This window comes from Dendrobates tinctorius, unplaced genomic scaffold (assembly GCF_039654945.1).
Source record: "Dendrobates tinctorius isolate UK_male_01 unplaced genomic scaffold, ASM3965494v1 ptg000430l, whole genome shotgun sequence".
NCBI classification, from domain to species: domain Eukaryota; kingdom Metazoa; phylum Chordata; class Amphibia; order Anura; family Dendrobatidae; genus Dendrobates; species Dendrobates tinctorius.
Genome location: NW_027362093.1, coordinates 2,309,080 through 2,335,412, shown reverse-complemented (window position 1 = coordinate 2,335,412; position 26,333 = coordinate 2,309,080). Strand labels below are relative to the sequence as shown.

Here is a 26,333-nt window from a genome sequence, read left to right as displayed (position 1 = left end):
ACTGTAGCTCCTGGGAACAGGCCCTCACTCCTGTCCCTTCACTATAAAGCCTGGGCCTCATTATACGGCTGTACAGGGGTCTAGTGAAGGCTTTTTAGCCCTTTCCTCATACTGTAGCTCCTGGGGACAGGCCCTCACTCCTGTCCCTTCACTATAAAGCCTGGGCCTCATTATACAGCTGTACAGGGGTCTAGTGAAGGCTTTTTAGCCCTTTCCTCAGACTGTAGCTCCTGGGAACAGGCCCTCACTCCTGTCCCCTCACTATAAAGCCTGGGCCTCATTATACAGCTGTACAGGGGTCTAGTGAAGGCTTTTTAGCCCTTTCCTCAGTCTGTAGCTCCTGGGATCAGGCCCTCACTCCTGTCCCCTCACTATAAAGCCTGGGCCTCATTATACAGCTGTACAGGGGTCTAGTGAAGGCTTTTTAGCCCTTTCCTCAGACTGTAGCTCCTGGGGACAGGCCCTCACTCCTGTCCCTTCACTATAAAGCCTGGGCCTCATTATACAGCTGTACAGGGGTCTAGTGAAGGCTTTTTAGCCCTTTCCTCAGACTGTAGCTCCTGGGAACAGGCCCTCACTCCTGTCCCCTCACTATAAAGCCTGGGCCTCATTATACAGCTGTACAGGGGTCTAGTGAAGGCTTTTTAGCCCTTTCCTCAGTCTGTAGCTCCTGGGATCAGGCCCTCACTCCTGTCCCCTCACTATAAAGCCTGGGCCTCATTATACAGCTGTACAGGGGTCTAGTGAAGGCTTTTTAGCCCTTTCCTCAGACTGTAGCTCCTGGAAACAGGCCCTCACTCCTGTCCCTTCACTATAAAGCCTGGGCCTCATTATACAGCTGTACAGGGGTCTAGTGAAGGCTTTTTAGCCCTTTCCTCAGTGTGTAGCTCCTGGGAACAGGCCCTCACTCTTGTCCCTTCACTATAAAGCCTAGGCCTCATTATACAGCTGTACAGGGGTCTAGTGAAGGCTTTTTAGCCCCTTCCTCAGACTGTAGCTCCTGGGAACAGGCTCTCACTCCTGTCCCTTCACTATAAAGCCTGGGCCTCATTATACGGCTGTACAGGGGTCTAGTGAAGGCTTTTTAGCCCTTTCCTCAGACTGTAGCTCCTGGGAACAGGCCCTCACTCTTGTCCCTTCACTATAAAGCCTGGGCCTCATTATACAGCTGTACAGGGGTCTAGTGAAGGCTTTTTAGCCCTTTCCTCAGACTGTAGCTCCTGGGAACAGGCCCCCACTCCTGTCCCTTCACTATAAAGCCTGGACCTCATTATACAGCTGTACAGGGGTCTAGTGAAGGCTTTTTAGCCCTTTCCTCAGTCTGTAGCTCCTGGGAACAGGCCCTCACTCCTGTCCCTTCACTATAAAGCCTGGGCCTCATTATACAGCTGTACAGGGGTCTAATGAAGGCTTTTTAGCCCTTTCCTCAGACTGTAGCTCCTGGGAACAGACCCTCACTCCTGTCCCGTCACTATAAAGCCTGTGCCTCATTATACAGCTGTACAGGGGTCTAGTGAAGGCTTTTTAGCCCTTTCCTCAGACTGTAGTTCCTGGGATCAGGCTCTCACTCCTGTCCCTTCACTATAAAGCCTGGGCCTCATTATACAGCTGTACAGGGGTCTAGTGAAGGCTTTTTAGTCCTTTCCTCAGACTGTAGCTCCTGGGAACAGGTCCTCACTCCTGTCCCTTCACTATAAAGCCTGGGCCTCATTATACTGCTGTACAGGGGTTTAGTGAAGGCTTTTTAGCCCTTTCCTTGGACTGTAGCTCCTGGGATCAGGCCCACACTCCTGTCCCTTCACTATAAAGCCTGGGCCTCATTATACAGCTGTACAGGGGTCTAGTGAAGGCTTTTTAGCCCTTTCCTCAGTCTGTAGCTCCTGGGATCAGGCCCACACTCCTGTCCCTTCACTATAAAGCCTGGGCCTCATTATACAGCTGTACAGGAGTCTAGTGAAGGCTTTTTAGCCCTTTCCTCAGTGTGTAGCTCCTGGGAACAGGCCCTCACTCTTGTCCCTTCACTATAAAGCCTAGGCCTCATTATACAGCTGTACAGGGGTCTAGTGAAGACTTTTTAGGCCTTTCCTCAGACTGTAGCTCCTGGGAACAGGCCCTCACTCCTGTCCCTTCACTATAAAGCCTGGGCCTCATTATACAGCTGTACAGGGGTCTAGTGAAGGCTTTTTAGCTGTTTCCTCAGACTGTAGCTCCTGGGAACAGGCCCTCACTCTTGTCCCTTCACTATAAAGCCTGGGCCTCATTATACAGCTGTACAGGGGTCTAGTGAAGGCTTTTTAGCCCTTTCCTCAGACTATAGCTCCTGGGAACAGGCCCCCACTCCTGTCCCTTCACTATAAAGCCTGGACCTCATTATACAGCTGTACAGGGGTCTAGTGAAGGCTTTTTAGCCCTTTCCTCAGACTGTAGCTCCTGGGAACAGGCCCCCACTCCTGTCCCTTCACTATAAAGCCTGGACCTCATTATACAGCTGTACAGGTTTCTAGTGAAGGCTTTTTAGCCCTTTCCTCAGTCTGTAGATCCTGGGAACAGGCCCTCACTCCTGTCCCTTCACTATAAAGCCTGAGCCTCATTATACAGCTGTACAGGGGTCTAGTGAAGGCTTTTTAGCCCTTTCCACAGACTGTAGCTCATGGGAACAGACCCTCACTCCTGTCCCGTCACTATAAAGCCTGTGCCTCATTATACTGCTGTACAGGGGTCTAGTGAAGGCTTTTTAGCCCTTTCCACAGACTGTAGTTCCTGGGATCAGGCTCTCACTCCTGTCCCTTCACTATAAAGCCTGGGCCTCATTATACAGCTGTACAGGGGTCTAGTGAAGGCTTTTTAGTCCTTTCCTCAGACTGTAGCTCCTGGGAACAGGCCCTCACTCCTGTCCCTTCACTATAAAGCCTGGGCCTCATTATACTGCTGTACAGGGGTTTAGTGAAGGCTTTTTAGCCCTTTCCTTGGACTGTAGCTCCTGGGATCAGGCCCACACTCCTGTCCCTTCACTATAAAGCCTGGGCCTCATTATACAGCTGTACAGGGGTCTAGTGAAGGCTTTTTAGCCCTTTCCTCAGTGTGTAGCTCCTGGGAACAGGCCCTCACTCTTGTCCCTTCACTATAAAGCCTAGGCCTCATTATACAGCTGTACAGGGGTCTAGTGAAGGCTTTTTAGGCCTTTCCTCAGACTGTAGCTCCTGGGAACAGGCCCTCACTCCTGTCCCTTTACTATAAAGCCTGGGCCTCATTATACAGCTGTACAGGCGTCTAGTGAAGGCTTTTTAGCCCTTTCCTCAGACTGTAGTTCCTGGGATCAGGCTCTCACTCTTGTCCCTTCACTATAAAGCCTAGGCCTCATTATACAGCTGTACAGGGGTCTAGTGAAGGCTTTTTAGTCCTTTCCTCAGACTGTAGCTCCTGGAAACAGGCCCTCACTCCTGTCCCTTTACTATAAAGCCTGGGCCTCATTATACAGCTGTACAGGCGTCTAGTGAAGGCTTTTTAGCCCTTTCCTCAGACTGTAGCTCCTGGGAACAGGCCCTCACTCCTGTCCCTTCACTATAAAGCCTGGGCCTCATTATACAGCTGTACAGGGGTCTAGTGAAGGCTTTTTAGCCCTTTCCTCAGACTGTAGCTCCTGAGATCAGGCCCTCACTCCTGTCCCTTCACTATAAAGCCTGGGCCTCATTATACAGCTGTACAGGGGTCTAGTGAAGGCTTTTTAGCCCTTTCCTCAGACTGTAGCTCCTGGGAACAGGCCCTCACTCCTGACCTTTCACTATAAAGCCTGGGACTCATTATACAGCTGTACAGGGGTCTAGTGAAGGCTTTTTAGCCCTTTCCTCAAACTGTAGCTCCTGGTCTCCATGTGATCTCACCATAACCCTAACAAGCGAATTAAGGTGTGAAATCTTGATCAAAATTATCTCAGTACACAAATCTCTAAATGTGCCCAAAGTTTTGCATCGCCCCTTTTACTTTTTGCAATTATGAAATTGTCTATATATATATATATATATATATTTTTATTATTGTTGCCTAAAATACAAAGGCCATGTGTCATCTTAGAGGTTCGGCCTTTTAGAGATCATTTCATCTTCATCTTACTACTGCTCACAATAACGGTCATTTTGACCCGGGGCGCTCACACTTTTACATGCCGCTGTCAATGCTTCATCCCGCTGGTGCTCAATATTTAATAGGGTCTCACTATTAAACTTAATGAAAAGTTCGGTGAATTTCTTTGAGCTGTTATTACTACAGATGAGCGAATATCGTCGGAGAAGTTGTTATTGGCTAATATCACTTACCGAATAGCTGCATCGGGACCCCGGATCCCTGGAGCGCTCCCGATAATCAGCTGCATGTGTCGCCCTCCATGCAGGTGCTGTGACTATCACACAGCGCGACACACGCAGCTGATTATCGGGAGCGCTCCAGCACACTGAGTCCTGCACACACTGAGGCCCCTGATCATGTGACCCCTGACTCCTCCCCTCCTGTGACCTCATCACAGGTCCTGTGTGCACAGAGCAGTCATATATGTGGCAGACACTCCTGGTCTTCTGCTTTCTGGGCCGGTTCCTCCTGTGAGTCCTATTAACCCTTTCGCTCCCTGTATTCTCCTTTCTGACTAGGACAATATCTGAATTCGGACAGTGTGACAGAAATTTAAGCAATGTGGAAGGAAAAAATGACAATTTTACTTTTTTCCTCACAAAAATGTGACTTTAGCCCCAAAATTGGCAGCGTAACAAATCCTTATTTTCCCCACTGTAGTTTGTAGACTCCATATACAGATCCCTTAAGTGAGAAAAGAGCTGAATTCCCCACTTAAGTTATTGCATTTTGGAAATTGCCCCCACTGGGAATTTATCTCCAGGTAAAGGCACAATTGTGTCTCCATGGGGGTTGTGCTCGCAGCCCAACATCGTGTGACCCTCCAAAGAAATGCCACCCCGCACCATTACTGACCACTGCCAAACCGGTCATGCTGAAGGATGTTGCAGACAGCAGATCGCTCTCCACGGCGTCTCCAGACTCTGTCACGTCTGTCACATGTGCTCAGTGTGAACCTGCTTTCATCTGTGAAGAGCACAGGGCGCCAGTGGTGAATTTGCCAACCCTGGTGTTCTGTGGCAAATGCCAAGCGTCCTGTACGGTGTTGGGCTGTGAGCACAACCCCCATCTGTGGGCATCGGGCCCTCAGACCATCCTCATGGAGTCGGTTTCTAACCGTTTGTACAGACACATGCACATTTGTGGCCTGCTGAAGATCATTTTGCAGGGCTCTGGCAGTGCTCCTCCTGTTCCTCCTTGCATAAAGGTGGAGGTAGCGGTCCTGCTGCTGGGTTGGTGCCCTCCTACGGCCCCCTCCACATCTCCTGGTGTACTGGCCTATTCCTGGTAGCGCCTCCAGCCTCTGGACACTACGCTGACAGACACAGCAAACCTTCTTGCCACAGCTCGCATTGATGTGCCATCCTGATTGAGCTGCACTACCTGAGCCACTTGTGTGGGTTGTAGAGTCCGTCTCATGCTACCATGAGTGTGAAAGCACAACCAACATTCAAAAGTGACTAAAACATCATCCAGAAGCATTGGTACTGAGATGTGGTCTGTGGTCCCCACCTGCTGAACCACTCCTTTATTGAGGGTGTCTTGATAATTGCCAATAATTTCCATCTGTTGTCTATTCCATTTGCACAACAGCATGTGAAATTGATTGTCAATCAGTGTTGCTTCCTAAGTGGACAGTTTGATTTCACAGAAGTTTGATTTACTTGGAGTTATATTCTGTTATTTAAGTGTTCCCTTTATTTTTTTGAACAGTGTATATAGATAGATAGATTTTTTTTCTTTGCATTGGAGGGTCCAATTCCAGCTATTGCTGTGGGATCTGTGATTTCTATCTACTCCACTGTGTACAGGATAATAGAGTATAATAAAGTAGTTATGGACGAGACGTAACTAACATTGTGCAGTGACTCTGCTTTCCATATAGTGATGGATATTTCTTGTTGATGAAACTGTGATTTTTTTTTTCCACTTCAAACCTTTTTTTAAACCCCTCTGATCAGTGCGATCATACAACATACAAGCCTCTGATGGCTCCGGTGATGCCCTGTACTACTGTAGTGCCGTGTATCATCACTGCCTGTCAGTGTAATACTAACGGCCCCATACACATGAGATCAGAGTTGGCTGAACGGTCATTTGGCAGACGGCGATCTCTCCCGACTCCCCCATACACACAAATATTCCAGCTTTCCTGTGGTCTGTATGAGAGAGTCGCCTCCAGACTCCTCTAGAGGAGGATTATCTACAGGAAGAACAGACGGATTATCCTCTGAAATTCAGGATGCCAGATCCTTCTCTGTCCTGACATCATCTGTCGGGAGGCCCCCAAATACATTGTATGGTCGGCCAAACCCCCCGAAGTCAGTGCTTTCATGGAACTTTAGTCTAATGTGTATGGGGGCGTTATAAGGTAACTTATTGGACGCTGCCTCTGGCCCGACCTAATAGACCTTCATACATTGCAGCCCAGACCCCGTTATTAGGCATGTAAGTATCGCAGTAACTAGGCCGCCCCATACTATCGAGTACTTGGAGGCGGGGGGCATTCAGCCAAACTCTGTCACACCTTCTTAGATGTCATGTTTGCTTTTCAGGGTTTTTGTTGCAGCCTCATCTGTGCCGTCCCTGCGGTGTACATCTATGTTCTGGGGCCCAAAAAGATTAATTTCTTTTTAATAAATGTTTAACATGTTAAAAACTATAAAATGTGTTTTGCTTTTTACATATTTTTTTCTTCTTACAAGAATTGTTGGAGCCAATTTTCCTTAGAAACATTTAAATTTTGGCTTTTTCTGGAGTTTTTCTTGTAACATAGGAAAGCCTAAGGCCAGAAATAATCCCCATAAATCACTGTACATGGAGACTTTGAGATCAGATCATTTCTGTCCGCGTTGATTGTGGAAACAAAAAATCTTTTCTAAAAGCCTCAAACTTCTGTGTGTGACTCAGAGCTGAGATCTAACGGGATAGAAGATTCCAGTGCGGGGAAGACGGGAAACCTTCATATAGACGGCCGGTGGGGATGGAGGCAGTGACCGACTCTGGCCAAATCTGTCTCTAGAGCCGCAGTAGAAGATGAAGATGTCGTCCTCACCATGAAGGAGTTATTTCTCATGTCGCGTGTAATGAATCTCTCCTGCAGTATTGCTAATGCCGATTCCAGTGTCGGTAATGAGACGAGAATTAGCGTTATGGAAGATGAGTCTATGAGGAACATGTTCAGCTGCCGACTCCGAGGAGGAAACTGCTTGTTGTCTGTGGCCTAAATATATAGGTTTTATTAGTAGATGTCAGGGGAGAAAACTAAACCCTGTAAGATAATAAATCTCCTCATATGTTTCCCTTATTATCTCCAGTAATTGTATTATTACACAGGATTCTTATGATGTTACATCGGATCATCTTCTTCTCATTCAGGTCTCTACAATATCGGATCCTCTCAGTGAAGATCTTCTACAAAAGAGAATTTTCCTGCTTTACCCATCAAGGATGTATATGGACAGAGACAAGATGGCGGAGAGGATATTACACCTCACCCTAGAGATCCTCCTCCGTCTCACTGGAGAGGTGAGAGATTCTGATGATGTCACATTACATCATTCTTATCTATGGGAATAACAGATGGACAGAACTGGAGAGGTGAGGACTCTGGAAATGTCTGTAGTGAGAGTTATTAATGTGTCTCTCCATTACCAGGATTACACAGTGGTGAAGAAGACCTCTAGTGATCGCTGTCAGGACCCTGTGTCTGAGGGATGGGGAAGACCCCTGAGCCAAATCACGGGGCCTCCACCTCACCCCCTGATCCATGAGGACATCAATGACCAGAAGATCCTAGAACTCATCTACAAGATGATTGAGCTGCTAACTGGAGAGGTGACATTGCTGGGAATGCTGGGACATTATTACTATTTATTTATAAAGCACCATTGGTTCCATGGTGCTGTACATGAGAAGGGGTTACATAGAATTACAGATATCACCGACAGTAAACAAACTAACAATGACAGACTGATACAGAGGGGAGAGAGGACCCTGCCCTTTCGGGCTTACATGCTACAGGATGGTGGGGAAGGAGACAGTAGGTTGGGGGGTTGCAGCAGTTCCGGTGTTGGTTGAGGTGATATCTGCGGTAGTGGTTAAGAGGTAGTGGAGTCATTGCAGGCTGTAGGCTTTTTTGAAGAGGTGGGTTTTCAGGTTCCGTCTGAAGGATCCGAGTGTGGTTGATAGCCGGACGTGTTGGGGCAAAGAATTCCAGCGAATAGGGACACTTCGGGAGAAGTCTTGGAGGCGGTTGGGCGAGGAGCGAATAAGTGTGGAGGAGAGAAGGAGGTCTTGGGAGGACCAGAGATTACGTGAGGGAAGGTATCAGGAGATTAGTTCAGAGACATATGGGGGAGACAGGTTATAGATGGCCTTGTAGGTCAGTATTAGTAAATTGAATTGGATACGCTGAGGGAATGGGAGCCAGTGAAGAGATTTGCAGAGGGGAGAAGCAGAGGAGTAGCGAGGAGAGAGATGAATTAGTCAGGCGGCAGAGTTAAGGATGGACTTGGGAGATGCAAGGGTGTTAGCAGGGAAGCCACAGAAAAGGATGTTGCAATAGTCGAGGTGGGAGATGATGAGGGCATGCACAAGTAGTTTAGTAGATTGAGAGTTGAGGAAGGGACAGATTCTGGAAATATTTTTGAGCTGGAGGCGGCAGGAGGTGGAGAGAGCTTGGATGTGCGGTTTGAAGGACAGGGCAGAGTCAAGGGTTACTCCCAGGCAGTGGACCTTGGGTAGGGGGGAAAGCGTGATGTCAATTGTTATAGAAATGTCGGGTAAGGAAGATCTGTGAGATGGGGGAAAGATGATGAGTTCAGATTTGTCCACATTGAGTTTGAGGAAGCGAGAGGAGAAGAAGGAGGATATGGCTGATAGACACTCTGGGATTCTGGAGAGCAGAGAGGTGACGTCTGGGCCAGAGAGGTAGATCTGAGTATCATCGGCATAAAGGTGGTACTGGAATCCATGGGACTCCATGTTGCCCCAGGCCAAGTGTATAGATTGGGAAGAGTAGGGGTCCTAGAACAGAGCCTTGGGGAACTCCAACAGAGAGAGGGTGGGATGAGGAGGTAGTGTGGGAGTGGGAGACGCTGAATGTGCGGTTGGAAAGGTATGAGGAAATCCAGGATAGGGCGAGATCTTTGATGCCGAAGGAGGAGAGGATGTGTAGTAGGAGGCAGTGGTCAACTGTGTTGAAAGCAGAGGACAGGTCTAGAAGGAGGAGTATAGAGTGTTGTCCCATAGATTTGGCTGTAAGTAGGTAATTGGTAATTCTGGTCAGGGCTGTCTCAGTGGAATGATGGGGGCGGAAGCCAGATTGTAGATTGTCAAAGAGCAAGTTAGATGAGAGGTGGGAGGAAAGGTGAGCGTGGACATGCTGCTCCAGGAGTTTAGAAGCGAATGGGAGCAGCGATATTGGGCGATAGCTAGATGTGGCTATTGGGTCGAGGGTCGGCTTTTTAAGGATAGGCGTGATTGTGGCATGTTTGAAAGCAGAAGGGAAGGTACCAGAAGTAAATGATAGGTTGAAGAGGTGGTTTAGGGATGGAATAAGAGTGGTGGCGAGGTTGTGGAGGAGGTGAGATGGCATAGGATCAAGTGCACAAGTGGTGAGGTGTGATTTGGAGAGATGAGCAAGCTCCCCTTCAGTGATGTTATATAGGGAGGTTATGGGGTTTGGGCTTTGGTCTGGTGTGTAAAGGGGTTGTGGTGGTTGAGCAATAAAGACATGCCATGTTTGGGCCATCTTGTTTTTGAAGTGTGCGCAAAGTCCTCGGCAGAGATGAGGGAGGTTGGAGGGGGCAGTGGTGGGTGGAGGAGGGAGTTAAAAGTACTGAACAACTGTTTGGGGTTGTGGGATAAGGAAGATACAAGGGATGTAAAGTAGGCCTGTTTAGCAGAGGTGAGGGCAGATTTGAATGCAAGTGTTGCTTGTTTGAGTGCAGTGAAGTCGTCTTGCGAATGCGTTTTCTTCCAGCGCCGTTCTGCAATTCTGAATGCTTGCCGACGCTTTTTAGTGGTGTTATTGTGTCAGGGTTGTCTATTGATTCGTCGCACTCTGTTATGCATGACAGGGGCGACCGAGTCGATGGCTGATGCAAGAGTGGCATTGTAGAAACTAGTGGAAGTGTCTGTGTCGTGGAGTGAAGATATGGAGGACAGTGGTAGAATAGAGTAAGAGAGTTTGTGAGTGTCTAGATGTGTGAGGTTTCTGTGGGGGTGCGCATGCTGCTGGACATGGGTGACAGGTGAGGAGGACAGGGATGAGAAAGTGCGTAGATGGTGGTCAGATAGAGGGGAGGTGGTGAAGTTAGAAAGACAGCAGAGGCGGGTGAAAACCAGGTCTAATGTATGTCCGTCTGTGTGGGTGGCTGAGGAGGACCACAGAGTAAGTCCAAAGGATGATGTAAGGGACAGGAGTTTGGAGGCTGCTGAATGGTGGTTGTCAATGGGGATGTTGAAGTCACCCATGATGATGGTGGGAATGTCAGCAGAGAGAAAGTGAAGGAACCAGGTGGAGAATTGGTCAATGAAGGCAGTGGTCGGACCTGGAGGTCGGTATAGGACGGCCACTTGGAGGTTGGAGGGAGAGTAGATGCGGACAGAGTGGACTTCAAAAGAGGGGAGGATAAGGGAGGGTAGAGGTTGGATTGGGTTGAAGCTGCAATTGGAAGAAAGGAGAAGGCCCACTCCCCCGTCATGTCTGTTGCCAGGGCGAGGAGTGTAGGTGAAGTGGAGGCCGCCGTAACCTAGCACAGCAGGGGAGGCAGTGTCGGAGGGTGTCAGCCATGTTTCGGTGAGGCCAAGGAAGGAAAAATTACGAGAGGTAAAGAGGTCGTGAATCACATGGAGTTTATTGCAGATGGAGCTGGCATTCCAGAGTGATCCAAAGAGTGGGAGCAGGGTGGTGGGTGTCAAGGGCATGGATTTGAGGTGGGAAAGATTTCTGGTGTTTGTGTTGATTTGGGAACGATAGAAGGGGGTAATAATGGGAGGTATGGGCTGTGGGGGTCCAGGGTTGAGAGATATATCGTCAGCAGTGAGGAGAAGCAGAGAGAGGGAGAGCATGTGGGAGAAGGAGGGTGGGTGGCTTGTTTTGTATTTTATTAGGAGAGCTCTGAGGTCAAGGAGCAGGTCAGCAGAGGAGGTCAGGTGGGGAGGCAAGAGGGAAGGAGAGATTATTATTTGGTTAGCGGGTGATGGGGTTTGCGGATAGCGAAGGAGAGTGAGGAGTAGTGGAGCCAAAACTGTTAGTGCGTATGTCAGCATGGTGAGAGTAATATAAAAGGCAAAAGAAATTTAGTACATCTAAATGCAGCAGTTAGTCATACCTTCTGGTCACTTCAGGCTCATTTCAGATGTTATCCTTAGAAAACATCCTTGCAATGACAGACCGAGGTCAGACAGACCTCTTAGTCTGAATTTATACTAACTTAACAGCACATGAAAGGGCCCAGGTGTGATCAGAAAGGGAGGAGCAGTAGGGAGACTGGATGCAGACACAGGAGACGATTAATTAAAGTCACAAGAGGAAATGCAAAGGGAGATAGTATTGCAGCCAGAACACATACCAGTGATAGCAGACAGATACAGGGGTGATTGGGGTTCAGGAAAGCTGGGTGATGATGGTATTGCAGCCTGAACACATACCAGTGATAGCAGACAGATACAGGGGTGATTGGGGTTCAGGAAAGATGGATGATGATGGTATTGCAGCCGGGATACATACCATTGATATCAGACAGATACAGGGGTGATGATGGTATTGCAGCCGGGATACATACCATTGATAGCAGACAGATACAGGGGTGATTGTGGTTCAGGAAAGATGGGTGATGATGTTATTGCAGCCAGAACACATACCTGTGGATGAAGCAGATCAATTGTCAGAGTGATAGTAATAGTGAAGCATAGTAATAATAATAATGAAGCATCTAGAGCAAGGGAGTCATTTTCAGGCATATTTCAGATGTTATCCTTAGAACGACATCCTTGGAATGACAGACTGACATTATACAGTAACACTATGAAGGGATCGGGTGATGACGGTATCATTGTATGTGTCAGGTTCCTATAAGGTGTCACGATGTCGCTGTCTATTTCTCCATGGAGGAGTGGGAGTATATAGAAGGACACAGAGATCTATACAAGGACGTCATAATGGAGGTTCCCCAGCCCCTCACATCTCCAGGTAATAGACAGGACTAAATACACACCGCATATAATATATGTAGAGAATGAATTCAGTCCCTGTATGTGTTTCCTCCAGATCTATCCAGTAAGAGGACAACACCAGAGAGATGTCCCCGTCCTCTTCTTCCACAGAACTGTAACCAAGAAGATCCCAGTGTTCCTCAGGATCATCAGGTAGATGGAGAGAAGGTGTCAGGAGATCTCCCCTATGATGTGTAGACGGCTGTGAAGGTCTTGTGCTCAGTCTTGTTTTATCCACCAGTATTATATGTTTTATACTTGTGTGATGAGAACGGTAGAGATGGCAGGATTAGAGCTGACACCAGTGACCGGAGGTAAACTTTTTACCTCCAATCACAGCTGAGCGGTTATGCTGTGTTCTGACAACGTGGGAACCACGGCTCTGTGACCGGCGGGGATGATTTTACCGCCAATCAGAAGCGCTACACCGGTGTTTACCGCACCTTCACACAGCTTGGGAAACACCGGCTTTTGTGCTGTGCATGATCGGCTATATTCTGCTATTAAATCAGCAAAAGTGTTGTGCCTGCCATCTGATGTATATACTTCTCATCAAGTTCTTGTTAAGTGAAGGAAAGTCTATTTTTTAACTTTGGTCTCCCTCATTCATCTCCATACTATCTGGTCTGGGCCTACAACGACAGCATGCAATCTCCGGAGTCGGGAGATATGACTCTGCTATAATGTATGTATATATATATATATATATATATATATATATATATATAATTATACTATACTAGATGGTGGCCCGATTCTAACGCATCGGGTATTCTAGAATATGTATGTAGTTTATTTATGAAGATTTAAGAATAATGCAATGAATGTTCGGGCGGTGTAGAAAATTGCTTTGGAAAGGCTTCTGGAATCGACTTTGGGATTGCCCCTTGCAGACCTGGGGGGCTGGACCCTCATCTGACCTTGTTTTCCCTGGGCACACCGCTGGTGAAGGTTCCCTCTCTGCCTGCTGCACGCGCCATCTTCTTCCTTTGTGGTGACGTCACCGCTACCCGATGTTCGGCCGGTGTGGAGATTTCCTTCTGAACAGTATCTGCATCCTGCCTTAGGCTTGATCTTTGCCGACCGGGGGTTTTTCGCCCTCCTCTGCTCAAGTTAAGGCAGGGCACATCGTTGGTGAAGTTCCTGTGGAGGACTGCTGCGGCGCCATCTTCCTCCACCTTCAGTGTCGTCCCCGGGCGCGACCAATCAGCGACGCGGGATTTCCGTTACAGACAGAATTAGACGAATATATGTATATACTAGATGGTGGCCCAATTCTAACGCATCGGGTATTCTAGAATATGGCCAAATTCGCATGCGTTTTGCCACAGAAAACATGCATTTTTCACGCGCGGAATTCAAGCGCATACCAAACGATTTGAAGCATCGCTTGGAATGTGATTGACAGGTTGGTCACACTTGTGAAGCATAGTGTTTTTGACAATTGTGATCAACTTTTTACTATTGATTGAAACCACAATTTTTTGCAAGTATTTAAATAGGCACTTCAACACATGAATCCACACTTGCGGGTAAAAAAGAATATTACTCCTTCTTATCCAAAATGAAGCGAACCACAATTATATTACAAACATGTAACTTTATTAAACAAAATAAAGACATTTAAAATTGGCTACATATTCATTGTTTCCTGATAACCTACCCCAAAAGGGGAAAAAAACAGCAGACAATTATCTCTGTTTTGTTTAATAAAGTTACATGTTTTTAATATAATTGTGGTTCGCTTCATTTTGGATAAGAAGGAGTAATATTCTTTTTTGTCCGCAAGTGTGGATTTTTACTATTGATGATGCCTATGCAGCATCAATAGTAAAAGATAGCATGTAAAAAAGAATAAAAAAAAATTAAAAAAAGGTTATTCTCACCTTCCGACGGTCCCCGGACTCTTTCTTTCCTCTCCACGCTCCCGGCATCTTCCGTTCCCAGTTATGCTTAGCGCGAATTACCGGAGATGACGTCACTCTCGAGAGCGCGATGCTTGCGAGATTGCGACGTCATCAGCGGTCTTTCTCGCAAAGCATTACTGGGAACGGAAGATGCCGGCTGCGTGGTTAGAGGCGGGAGAGCTCCGGGGGCCGTCGGAGGGTGAGTATATCACTATTTTTTGCTTTAATTCTATTTTTACAGGTTTATGGTACCCACGGTCCAGAGGAGTCTCCCGACTCCTAGCGCCGCTGATCTCCCGACGGTAGCGGTGGCGTGTGTCCTTCAAATTCCGTACTGCGCCTGCGCACTGCGCCTGTCGCTGATTGGTTGCGGCCTGCCGGCCACGACCAATCAGCGACACGGGATTTCCGTTACAGACAGACAGAGTTAGACGATTATATAAATAGATATATATATATATATATATATATGTTATATATAGCTGACCCGTGGAAGCGCTGATAGGCCGTCATCAGAGTTTACTCACTCCTTTCTTCAGCCTCCCGGCCATGAAGTTTTAAACTTTTGCTACAAATAAACTACGGACTTTCAATATGGATCGGTGAGTGCTTCAGTCCTTACTTTCTTTGATGGTGAAATTATATATATAGATATATTCTGTATATATGTGTGTATGTGTATATGTTTGGCAAAGTCATATCTCCCGACTCTGCAGATTGCTGCTGTCATTGTATTATTACACAGGATTCTTATGATGTTACATCAGATCATCTTCTTCTCATTCAGGTCTCTACAATATCGGATCCTCTCAGTGAAGATCTTCTACAAAAGAGAACTTTCCTGATTTACCCATCAAGGATGGATATGGACAGAGACAAGATGGCGGAGAGGATGTTACACCTCACCCTAGAGATCCTCTTCCGTCTCACTGGAGAGGTGAGAGATTCTGATGACGTCACATTACATCATTCTTATCTATGGGAATAACAGATGGACAGAACTGGAGAGGTGAGGACTCTGGAAATGTCTGTAGTGAGATTTATTAATGTGTCTCTCCATAACCAGGATTTCACAGTGGTGAAGAAGACCTCTAGTGATCACTGTCAGGACCCTGTGTCTGAGGGATGTGGAAGACCCCTGAACTCAATCACGGGGCCTCCACCTCACCCCCTGATCCATGAGGACATCAATGACCAGAAGATCCTAGAACTCACCTACAAGATGATTGAGCTGCTGACTGGAGAGGTGACACTGCTGGGAATGCTGGGACATTATACAGTAACACTATGAAGGGATCGGGGGATGACGGTATCATTGTATGTGTCAGGTTCCTATAAGGTGTCAGGATGTCGCTGTCTATTTCTCCATGGAGGAGTGGGAGTATTTAGAAGGACACAGAGATCTGTACAAGGACGTCATAATGGAGGTTCCCCAGCCCCTCACATCACCAGGTAATAGACAGGACTAAATACACACGGCCTATAATTATCTGTATGTAGAGAATGAATTCAGTCCCTGTATGTGTTTCCTCCAGATCTATCCAGTAAGAGGACAACACCAGAGAGATGTCCCCGTCCTCTTCTTCCACAGGACTGTAACCAAGAAGATCCCAGTGCTCCTCAGGATCATCAGGTAGATGGAGAGAAGGTGTCAGGAGATCTCCCCTATGATGTGTAGACGGCTGTGAAGGTCTTGTGCTCAGTCTTGTTTTATCCACCAGTATTATATGTTTTATACTTGTGTAATGAGAACGGTGGAGATGGCAGGATTAGAGCTGATCATAGATGGGACTTCTCCATCTGTCGGTGACTTTTACAATATTTGTTTCAGGGTGAAGATCTGACCCATATTAATACTACAGAGACATATGTGAGAGATGATGAGTGGTGTAAAGAGAAGATTCCCACATATGACTGCCCAGGTGAGTAGTAACCACTGTATGCAGAGAAGTCACAGATTCCTCTCAGTCACCGGCTGTGGCTGCTTTATCGGTGGTGTAGTCCGGCCGTATTACCATGATCACCATTTTGCCTCTAGACCACAACATTCTCCTCCACCCAAAACTGTTCAAATGACTTTGGGCAGTGAAAGCCCTTTTCTATAGAACTTAAAACCTGGAGGATCCTCCTACCCCCTGGTATTAGTGTGAGGGTGATCCCTTAAAGAGAGATCTATATGATTACTTGTACCTAACCCAATATAGGCCGAGTGCGCGCTTAAAGAGTCACACCGAACACAGAGTTAGATGTCTACTCCTTTCTCAGCAAAGGCTTGCACACAACTGAAGTTTATTCTCAAGACAAAGAGACGGGAAATGGGTGTCACACCATCTTCTGAGTAGCCAGTGTCAGTCTATGATAGGTCCATTTCAGCTTCACTTCCATATATGGTATCCAGTATCTCAGCTTCTGCATTCCAAGGATTCCTTCCAAGGTGTTGTCTGAAGACACAGACGCCATCTTGGTACACCATATCTGAACTGACTTATATAAGGTTAGCTGCGTTGTACAGTACCATGAAAGTGAATGTAAATTGAAAAACGCTGTGCACATGCTGCAGAAAAATCTGCGTGGAAACGCTGCGGGTTCATGTCAATTCTTTGTGCGGATCTGCAGCGTTTCTGCACCCATTGACTTGCATTAAGTCGGGCATATCCAGAGCAAAACCGCAGATCTAAAAAATATCTGCGTTTTTGCTGTGGATGAAACGCTGCAGATCGGGAGGGGGGGGAAGAGTGGGGGCGGCGTGTCGGCGGAGACTGTCTGCTTGTGTATGTGTGTGGGCGGTGACTGTGTGCGTGTATGGGCCTGTGTGTGCGGGGGTCATCAGGCGGTCTGCCGGGCTGTGCGAAGGTCATTAGGCATATGTCAGGGCTGTGCGGGGGTCATTAGGCATATGTCGGGGCTGTGCGGGGGTCATCGGGCGGTCTGCTGGGCTGTGCGTGGGTCATTAGGCATATGCCGGGGCTGTGCGGGGGTCATTAGGCATATGTCGGGGCTGTGCGGGGGTCATTGGGCGGTCTGCGGGGCTGTGCGGGGGTCATTAGGCACATGCCGGGGCTGTGCGGGGGTCATTAGGCATATGTCGGGGCTGTGCGGGGGTCATCGGGCGGTCTGCTGGGCTGTGCGTGGGTCATTAGGTATACGCCGTGGCTGTGTGGGGGTCATTGCGCGGTCTGCCGGGCTGTGCGGGGGTCATTAGGCATATGTCGGGGCTGTGCGGGGGTCATTGGGCGGTCTGCCGGGCTGTGCAGGGGTCATTAGGCATATGCCGGGGCTGTGCGGGGGTCATTGGGCGGTCTGCCGGGCTGTGCGGGGGTCATTAGGCATATGCCGGGGCTGTGCGGGGGTCATTGGGCGGTCTGCGGGGCTGTGCGGGGGTCATTAGGCATATGCCGGGCTGTGCGGGGGTCATTAGGCATATGTCGGGGCTGTGCGGGGGTCATTGGGCGGTCTGCTGGGCTGTGCAGGGGTCATTAGGCATATGCCGGGGCTGTGCGGGGGTCATTGGGCGGTCTGCCGGGCTGTGCGGGGGTCATCAGGCGGTCTGCTGGGCTGTGCGGGGGTCATTAGGCATATGCCGGGGCTGTGCGGGGGTCATTAGGCATATGCCGGGCTGTGCGGGGGTCATTAGGCATATGCCGGGGCTGTGCGGGGGTCATCGGGCGGTCTGCTGGGCTGTGCGTGGGTCATTAGGCATACGCCGTGGCTGTGCGGGGGTCATTGGGCGGTCTGCCGGGCTGTGCGGGGGTCATTAGGCATATGTCGGGGCTGTGCGGGGGTCATTGGGCGGTCTGCGGGGCTGTGTGTACTACAAGTCCCATCGGGCTATGCCTGCTACACTGTCAGTGCTTATACACTTAGATTGGAAGGAAGGATCATCCCCGCGCTGCCGCAAGAAGAATTCCAGAAATTGTAGAGGTGTTAACGTGGTTTCTTCTACGTGTTTGGGGGGTTCAGGTGACCCCTTCATCAGGACATACCACAAATATTGTACCAAATCATTCTCAAACACTATCCGAAGCCAGGAAACATCTAGAAAAGATTAAATTACAAATTAATCTAATTTAAAGATAAAACCACTGCTGCCCCGAAGACACTGAGAGGTAATAATAAATCTGGGACCAAAGGAGCCAACTCTAATTCGGATCTGTCCAGTTCTCTCCCTCTTTCACTTCTTGAGTTATCCATTCATGATACCACTCCAAGCATGTTGGTACCTTCACTAACCACTATCTCATTAGGTCCTGACGACCCTGATACCTCCACTCCACCAGCCCCACCAATGACACTATTGTAGTGGATCATTCAGATGCCTCTAAATCCGGGACGGTTCCTCTTTTACCCCGGGCAATAAAAAAACTCCCAACTGAACCAATTTTTTGTACCCAAAACCGTAAAAATAAAAAGCACTACAGAGGAACTAGGGGAGGGAGAAAAAGAGGAAAAATACCACCTTAACCCCTCCATCGCTAATGAATTAACTTCTAATATTTGTAATCTTTCTGACTACAAACTCTCTGAAAGTGAGGAATCCCTCCTATCTAGAGGATTGTCCTTCTGTCTCTCCAACAAACCTAAGGATTTTAATTTATTTTTAGATTTACAAATTTTCATAAGGAAATTAAACCTTAAAAGACATTTCTTTATTAAGGAAAATAAATCCAACCCTCCAACCAACACAGAAAATACTGAAGAAACAGATGAATGGTTTCACCTGAACGTACCTGCTAAGTCTAAATTTTATCCTGTTGAGGACAAAAGCCACCATCTATCTATTATCTATCTATCTACCCTTCTATCTATCTCTCTATCTATCTATCTATCCTTCTATCTATCTATCTATTATCTATCTATCCTTCTATCTATCTCTCTATCTATCTATCCTTCTATCTATCTATCTATCTATCTATCTATCTATCCTATAGCTATCTATCTATTTCTCTATTTATTTATCCTTCTATCTATTTATCCTTCTATCTATTATCTATGTATCTGTGTGTTATGGAGTGTGGGTTGGACAAATGTAAATGAGGAGGTTGGACAGAAATGACATCACAAATCTTTTTTTTGTTAAATAAGATATCTTTATTTAGCTTACAAAAACGCATACAAATCCGCCTGAAAAACCGCAGCAAAAAGGCATCAAAGACGCAACTGAGTTTTCTCCCAAGAACTGTGGATTTTGTGCGGAAAAATCCGCGGCAAAATCTGCAACGTGTGCACGCAGCCTATATGTTGTTTGCGCACACTGCAAGACTCAGAAGTGAGAGCGGATTTTGCTGGATTGGTTTATGGAAACCTTGTTGCTTTTCAGCAGCCTTTGAGCCACTAATAGTGCGGGAACCTCTGTTTTTCCATTGACAGATGATGGACCTGAGTGAGGACTTGTTTTTTGTGAGATGAGAATTGGTGTTATTTTCGCCTACATAACATTGATTGGTTTCTTTATATTTGATACTAGATGTGTGCCCGATGCTATCGCATCGGGAGGGCAGTAACATCACGATGGGGGCAGCTTTGTGGTGCTGGGGGTGGCGGCCCACCCACTTCCATGCAGTCACAACTGGCAGGAAAGACTTTGTTTTGCGATCTGTGCTGGAGATGGTGTGCGGCGCTTCCAGAGGGTGGCCGCACCCAATCTCCAGCACAGGCCTCAAGTCGCAGTCTTTCCTGGTGACTGTGACTGCATGGAGGTGGGTGGGGAGGCAGCGGTGGGATCCGGCGCATGTAGTCAGACAGTGGGTCCTGGCGGGGGTCTGGCGGTGGCATCCCTCTCATTACTCCCCCCTCATTACACCCTCTCATTATACCCCCTTTATTACACCCCTCTCTTTATACCCCCTCGTTACACCCCTTTAACAGCCTCATGATCGCAGTGATGGCCGGGATCCGAGCGGTGGCCGGGATCCGAGTAGCGGTCGGGATCCCAGCGCCGGTAGGGATCACAGTGGCAGCCTGGATATAAGCGGCAGCTGGGATCCCAGGGGTATTCGGGATCGCAGCTGCGTCCTGGATCTGAGCGGCATCACTTGGGTGTACCAAAATAGCGGTCGGCGTACTTCCGGTGCGGCGCAGTGGATTGTGGGATTCGGGGACATCCAGATGGAAGTGGATGACAGACAATTTAAGGCAATTATATATATACATTTGGGAGGCAGAATGAACAAACAGTTGAACACCGCACACTACTGGCTCATCCAACAAGGTTTTCAATTAGACTGTGAACTGTCATTGTCTTGGTAAATAAAGTTTTTTACATAGCTTGCCATTTTTTAAGTAGAAGTGTTGAAAAATATAAACCTCAAGGATATTTTATTTAAAAAAATTGTTTATTATGTTAGATGACTGTACCAGGAGATCAGAGGGACAGCTGACATCTTCAATTTTTAAATCTGATGATCTTGATATCCTACAAGATACACCTGAAATGAATGCCGTTACTCCAGACACATCATCATCCGTTCACAGCAAAGATCTGTCATCTGAACCTATGAAACATGTCCCATCTTCTGATTCTTTACTGACTACTAAGGAAAATCAAAGTCACAAAAGAGGCATTAAAAAACAAACTGCTCCTAAAGCAAAGAAGTCATTTTCATGTTCAGAATGTGGTAAATATTTTACACGGAAATCAGATTTTGTTACTCACCAGAGAATTCACACAGGGGAGAAGCCTTTTTCATGTTCAGAATGTGGGAAATGTTTTAATCATAAAGGGAATCTTAATGAACACCATAGAACTCACACAGGGGAGAAGCCTGTTTCATGTTCAGAATGTGGGAAATGTTTTATCAATAAATCAGTTTGTGTTAAGCACCAGAGAATCCACACAGGAGAGAAGCCTTTTTCATGTTTAGAATGTGGGAAATGTTTTGCACATAAATCACATTTTGTTACCCACCAAAGAACTCACACAGGGGAGAAGCCTTTTTCCTGTTCTGAATGTGGGAAATGTTTTGCACATAAATCACATTTTGTTACCCACCAAAGAACTCACACAGGGGAGAAGCCTTTTTCCTGTTCAGAATGTGGGAAATGTTTTAACACTAAATCAGAATGTGTTACGCACCAGAGAACTCACACAGGAGAGAAGCCTTTTTCATGTTTAGAATGTGGGAAATGTTTTAACACTAAATCAGATTGTGTTATGCACCAGAGAACTCACACAGGAGAGAAGCCTTTTTCATGTTCAGAATGTGGGAAATGTTTTATCAATAAATCAGTTTGTGTTAAGCACCAGAGAACTCACACAGGGGAGAAGCCTTTTTCATGTTCAGAATGTGGGAAATGTTTTAACCTTAAAAGGAATCTTGATGAACACCATAGAACTCACACAGGGATGAAGCCTGTTTCATGTTCAGAATGTGGGAAATGTTTTAGCAGTAAATCAGCCTGTGCTAAGCACCATAGAATCCACACAGGAGAGAAGCCTTTTTCATGTTCAGAATGTGGGAAATGTTTTATCAGTAAATCAGCTTGTGCTAAGCACCATAGAATCCACACAGGAGAGAAGCCTTTTTCATGTTCAGAATGTGGGAAATGTTTTAAACTTAAAAGGAATCTTGATGAACACCATAAAACTCACACAGGGGAGAAGCCTGTTTCATGTTCAGAATGTGGGAAATGTTTTATCAGTAAATCAGCTTGTGTTAAGCACCAGAGAACTCACACAGGAGAGAAGCCTTTTTCATGTTTAGAATGTGGGAAATGTTTTAACAGTAAATCAGATTGTGTTAAACACCAGAGAACTCACACAGGAGAGAAGCCTTTTTCATGTTTAGAATGTGGGAAATGTTTTAACCAGAAATCAGATTTGGTTAATCACCATAGAACTCACACAGGGGAAAAGCCTTTTTCATGTTCAGAATGTGGGAAATGTTTTACAAGGAAATCAATTGTGTTAAGCACCAGAGAACCCACATACAGGAGAAGCCTTTTTCCTGTTAATGTGGGAAATTTTTTAACCAGGAAGCGCTTCTTGATCGCCATCAGAGCAGTCACACAGAGGAGAAGCCATTTTCATTTTCTTAATGTAGGAAATATTTTACTTGGAAATCAACTGTTAATAAACATCAGAGATGTCACATAGGGGAGAAGCCTTTTTTTATATTCATAATGTTGGAATAGTTTTAACCAAAATTAAATGTTCTTAAATGGGTTGTCTCTTGTCATTCCTCATGTTTGCTGACAAAAGGATAAAACTAAACTTTATTAATTCCAAATATAAAGCTATACCCATAATTCACCCCCTGAAGATTAGTCAGAAGGTGACTAATAGAAAAAACATATACCCCACATCTCAGTATATAGGGTGAGGTGAGGTTTACACACTCACTCTCCAAGCCTCTCATTTCTGCGGGTTTCATCGTCCTCACCAAAGGCGACTCATCAAGAGACTATTTAATATTGACCTATATTCAAGTGAGACTAAGCGAAAAAAAAAACTATAATCATGTATCATGTTATTCAGAACAGTCAGAAAACTAGCCACATATTGGCAGATCCCAGACCTCAAACTATATACTTCGGAAGGTTATAAGCCCCTCCAGTGTCAGGAATAGATAGTATGAATTTGAATTTACCAAATGGCTGCAATGAAACAAAGAGTGAAAAATTTAAAGCGGTCTGAATACTTTCCATACCCACTGTATCAGTAAAAATAACTCCTCTTTATTAGGTAAAGTATAAAAGAATTGCGCCATTTTCCGATATCCGTCGCTTCTCCATTTTTCATGATTTCAAGTTGGGTGAAGGCTTATTTTTCATGTCAAGCTGACTTTTTTAATGGATGCCATTTTGGTGCAGATACGATCTTTTGGTCGTCCTTTACTGAATTTTAATGTTGCGGTGACCAAGAAAAGTAATTCTGGGGTTTTGACATTTTTTCTCGTTACGCCATTTAGCGATCGGGTTAATTCTTTTTTATATTGATAGATCGGGCGATTCTGAATCCGGCTATAACAAATATGTGTATGTTTGATTTTTTATTGTTTTATTTTGAAAGGGGCGAAAGGGGGGTGATTTGAACTTTTATATTTTAGTATTTTTAAAAACATTTTTTTCTACTTTTGGCATTGTGAAGACATACAGCATTGTATCTTAATTAACCAGATGACTATTTTTAGCAAACGAAAAATAATAGAATGTTATCTGTATGTTGGCTTTAAATTTAAGTGCTGATTTCTGGTTGGTCAAGAAAACAGACTTTTGCTTGTGTAAGCCGGTAATATTGACTTTTATTGTGCGCTTATCCTTGATCACTAGTGATGTTTGCTGATATGCTAATTATGCATTGTGTTATGGAGCCAGTTTGCTGACTTCTAAAGCAGAGAGGGAAAAACTATGCAAATAGTTTAAATAATCAAGTAATGCAATAATCTCATCTCCATTCTTACCCTTTATGTAAACACTGAATGAGGGACACTTGTTAAGTCTAAAAATAGGTTACATGCCTCTGTATAAAGAGACTGAGAGAGAGAAACAGCCAGAGAGATTCTGCCAAGACATCTATACATCCAAAGGACAAGAGACAGGACAGCAGCCATATTTTCACAAGGGACATGGACCTATCATTCTATAGGAAACAACCTAGGGGTTTTCAGCCTTGGTTGGAAGAATACAGATCTGCTTCATTGACCATCACTGAACCATGGATACGTTCGGAGAAGCCAGATTGTGGTCTTTGGATCAACTGGCCTTGTACCTTGTATGGACTCAATGGACTGTCATCTTCCTACACTTATTGTTACATCCTCTCTGTGTGCGGGCCACAGGTGGAGTAGTCGACCCTGGAAGATGAAGCCAGGTTGTGATCCTTGGATCAACTGGCCTTGTATGGACTGTCATCTTCCTACACTTGTTGTTACCTCCTCTCTGTGTGCGTGCCACAGGTGGGGTAGTGACCCTGGAAGGTCTGAAGTCACAGCTGCTATTATCCCGGCGGGTTAGTGGAGGGTGAGACTCTGTAATGTCCACCATCTTGGGTACTGTGCTGGGACTGTTCTTTGTGTTATCTGCCTGTTTTGTAGTTCAATAAAGCATTGCCACACTTTTATCCTCACCCTGTGTTGTCTGAGTAGCGTTTTGAACATGTTAAAAGGAGAGCGGGAGTTCAGCAGGACAATGCCTGGTCCATGTGGTTTTGGCTAGCGGGCGGCGCTCATAGCATTCCGGCAGTGCCAAGCATAGAGGTCTGCTGGAGACCTCTGGTTGTCATGCCAGCCCATCGGTGACGAGGTCACCGATGGTGGGATTTCCGGAAATCTTGCTGGAAGTGCCGCTGTCAGAGGCTGTTAGGGGCAAATGGCAGATGTTCAAAACAGCTGACATGTGCCGGAAAAGATGTGGGCTCACCCCCGGAGCCCACATCAAATGGAGGAAGTACATTTACGCCCGATGTCAGAGAGGGGATTGTTTTTACAGAGACAAAAGTAATTAATCATGTACAGTATACATACAATTACAAAAATACACAGCTTCTAATGGTAAATAGTATAGAGTTACGACAAGAAAATATAATTTGTGTAAACCATGTGTAGATATAAAAATTCAGGCAAATGTATATATCACCTGGAGGCTGTGCTGGGCTGCATGCTCTTATCATCTCCCACGTCGACTACTGCAACCTCCTACTCTCTGGCTCCCCTCTAGCACTCTGGCTCCGCTCCAGTCCATCCTACACTCTGCTGCCCGACTAATCCACCTGTCTCCCCGCTATTCCCCAGCCCCCCCCTATGCCAGGCCCTTCACTGGCTTCCTATTGCCCAGAGGCTCCAATTCAAAACCCTACCCATGACATACAAAGCCATCCACAACCTGTCTCCTCCATACATCTGTGACATGGTCTCTAGGTACCTACCCGCATGCAACCTTCCATCATCTCAAGATCTCCTTCTCTACTCCCCCCTTATCTCTTCTTCCCACAACCGCATACAAGACTTCTCCCGTGCTTCCCCCATACTCTGGAACTCTCTGCCTGTAAAAAATGCGTATTCTTGTAAAATACTTAGGACTAGTTACCAGATGAAAATGTAGTGGTTTATGTGAATTCTTCCATCAAAGAAGATTATTACAGAAAAACATAAAAATAGGTGAAAGATTGTCCATTAGTTCATAGCATGTATTCTTTCTCTGGGATCTCACATGGCAAATGGCGTCTGTCTCTCTTAGGCTTCTTACGTAGTAAAGTTGCATCTCAGCTGTCTGTCCATTCAATGCTATGTCCGTGCAGAGATGACATCTTCGCGTCTGTGTCTCATGATGGGGAGGGAGCAACAGCGACCTCTAGAGTAAACCCCCACCTTAAATATACATCTTTCAAAGCATGTGATCTCCACATATGGAGTTGTCTTTAACATGAGCTAAACTTAAATATGTAGTGGAGTTGACATTTAACATGAGCTAAACATGCTAAAATAACACATGCAGTGTCAGCGGAAGGCACTGTTCAGCACAGAACTGAGTGTAATAAGAAATTAACGGATTATTAATATTTAACAATTCCCCCTTTTGAGGGAGACAGACATTAATTGGAACCCTCAAAATATAATGAGATCTTCTTTCTTCTTTTCTTCTTCTTTGATAAAATAGTTTAATATCAATAATAATAATATCAGATTATTGTTATACGTACTCGATGACATAATTGATGTGAATTCATGTTATGGTAAGCCATGAACAATATTCATATAAAATATGTATAATTATACTTCCCTAAACCTAAATTGAAGCATCTCAGGTTCAGTCATCATCATCTGATGTCATCCGGTCTTCATTTTGATGTCTTCTTGGTTCTTTTAAAAAACACAGTTTTTCGATAGCATATAGATGTTGTAGAAATCGTGTTGTGTCAAGTCAAAGTCCATAAATTCAAATGTTGATAACAAAGTCTATAGATGAAATGCAGCTTTAATATCTGTGCAGTGTCACCTTTAAAAACCTGGGCTTACATTGGCTCGCCTTGGATATTCTGGAATCCTCCATCGGTACTGGTCTTTGAACAGCTGTGATGTCTTTGGTCAGCAAAGCAAGGGTTAAAATGACTCTTCCTTGCTAAACATAGCACCATAACCAGTCCTC

General features: G+C 45.9%; 2 protein-coding genes across 2 annotated transcripts in view; both read left to right on the top strand.

The window, feature by feature from the left end:
• Positions 1 to 26,333, top strand: part of LOC141076815 (uncharacterized) — a 918,929-nt gene that overhangs the window by 43,651 nt on the left and 848,945 nt on the right. The window contains exons 2-5 of the mRNA XM_073564122.1: positions 7,440 to 7,650; positions 7,780 to 7,959; positions 12,199 to 12,322; positions 12,401 to 12,498. Of these exons, the coding sequence (XP_073420223.1) occupies positions 7,440 to 7,650; positions 7,780 to 7,959; positions 12,199 to 12,322; positions 12,401 to 12,498 (613 nt within the window). The remainder of the gene's footprint in view (positions 1 to 7,439; positions 7,651 to 7,779; positions 7,960 to 12,198; positions 12,323 to 12,400; positions 12,499 to 26,333) is intronic.
• Positions 16,154 to 24,315, top strand: LOC141076788 (uncharacterized). The gene is made up of 2 exons (XM_073564097.1): positions 16,154 to 16,174; positions 20,597 to 24,315. The coding sequence occupies exon 2, from the start codon at positions 20,683 to 20,685 to the stop codon at positions 22,342 to 22,344; it is 1,662 nt and encodes a 553-aa protein (XP_073420198.1). The 5' UTR covers positions 16,154 to 16,174; positions 20,597 to 20,682; the 3' UTR covers positions 22,345 to 24,315.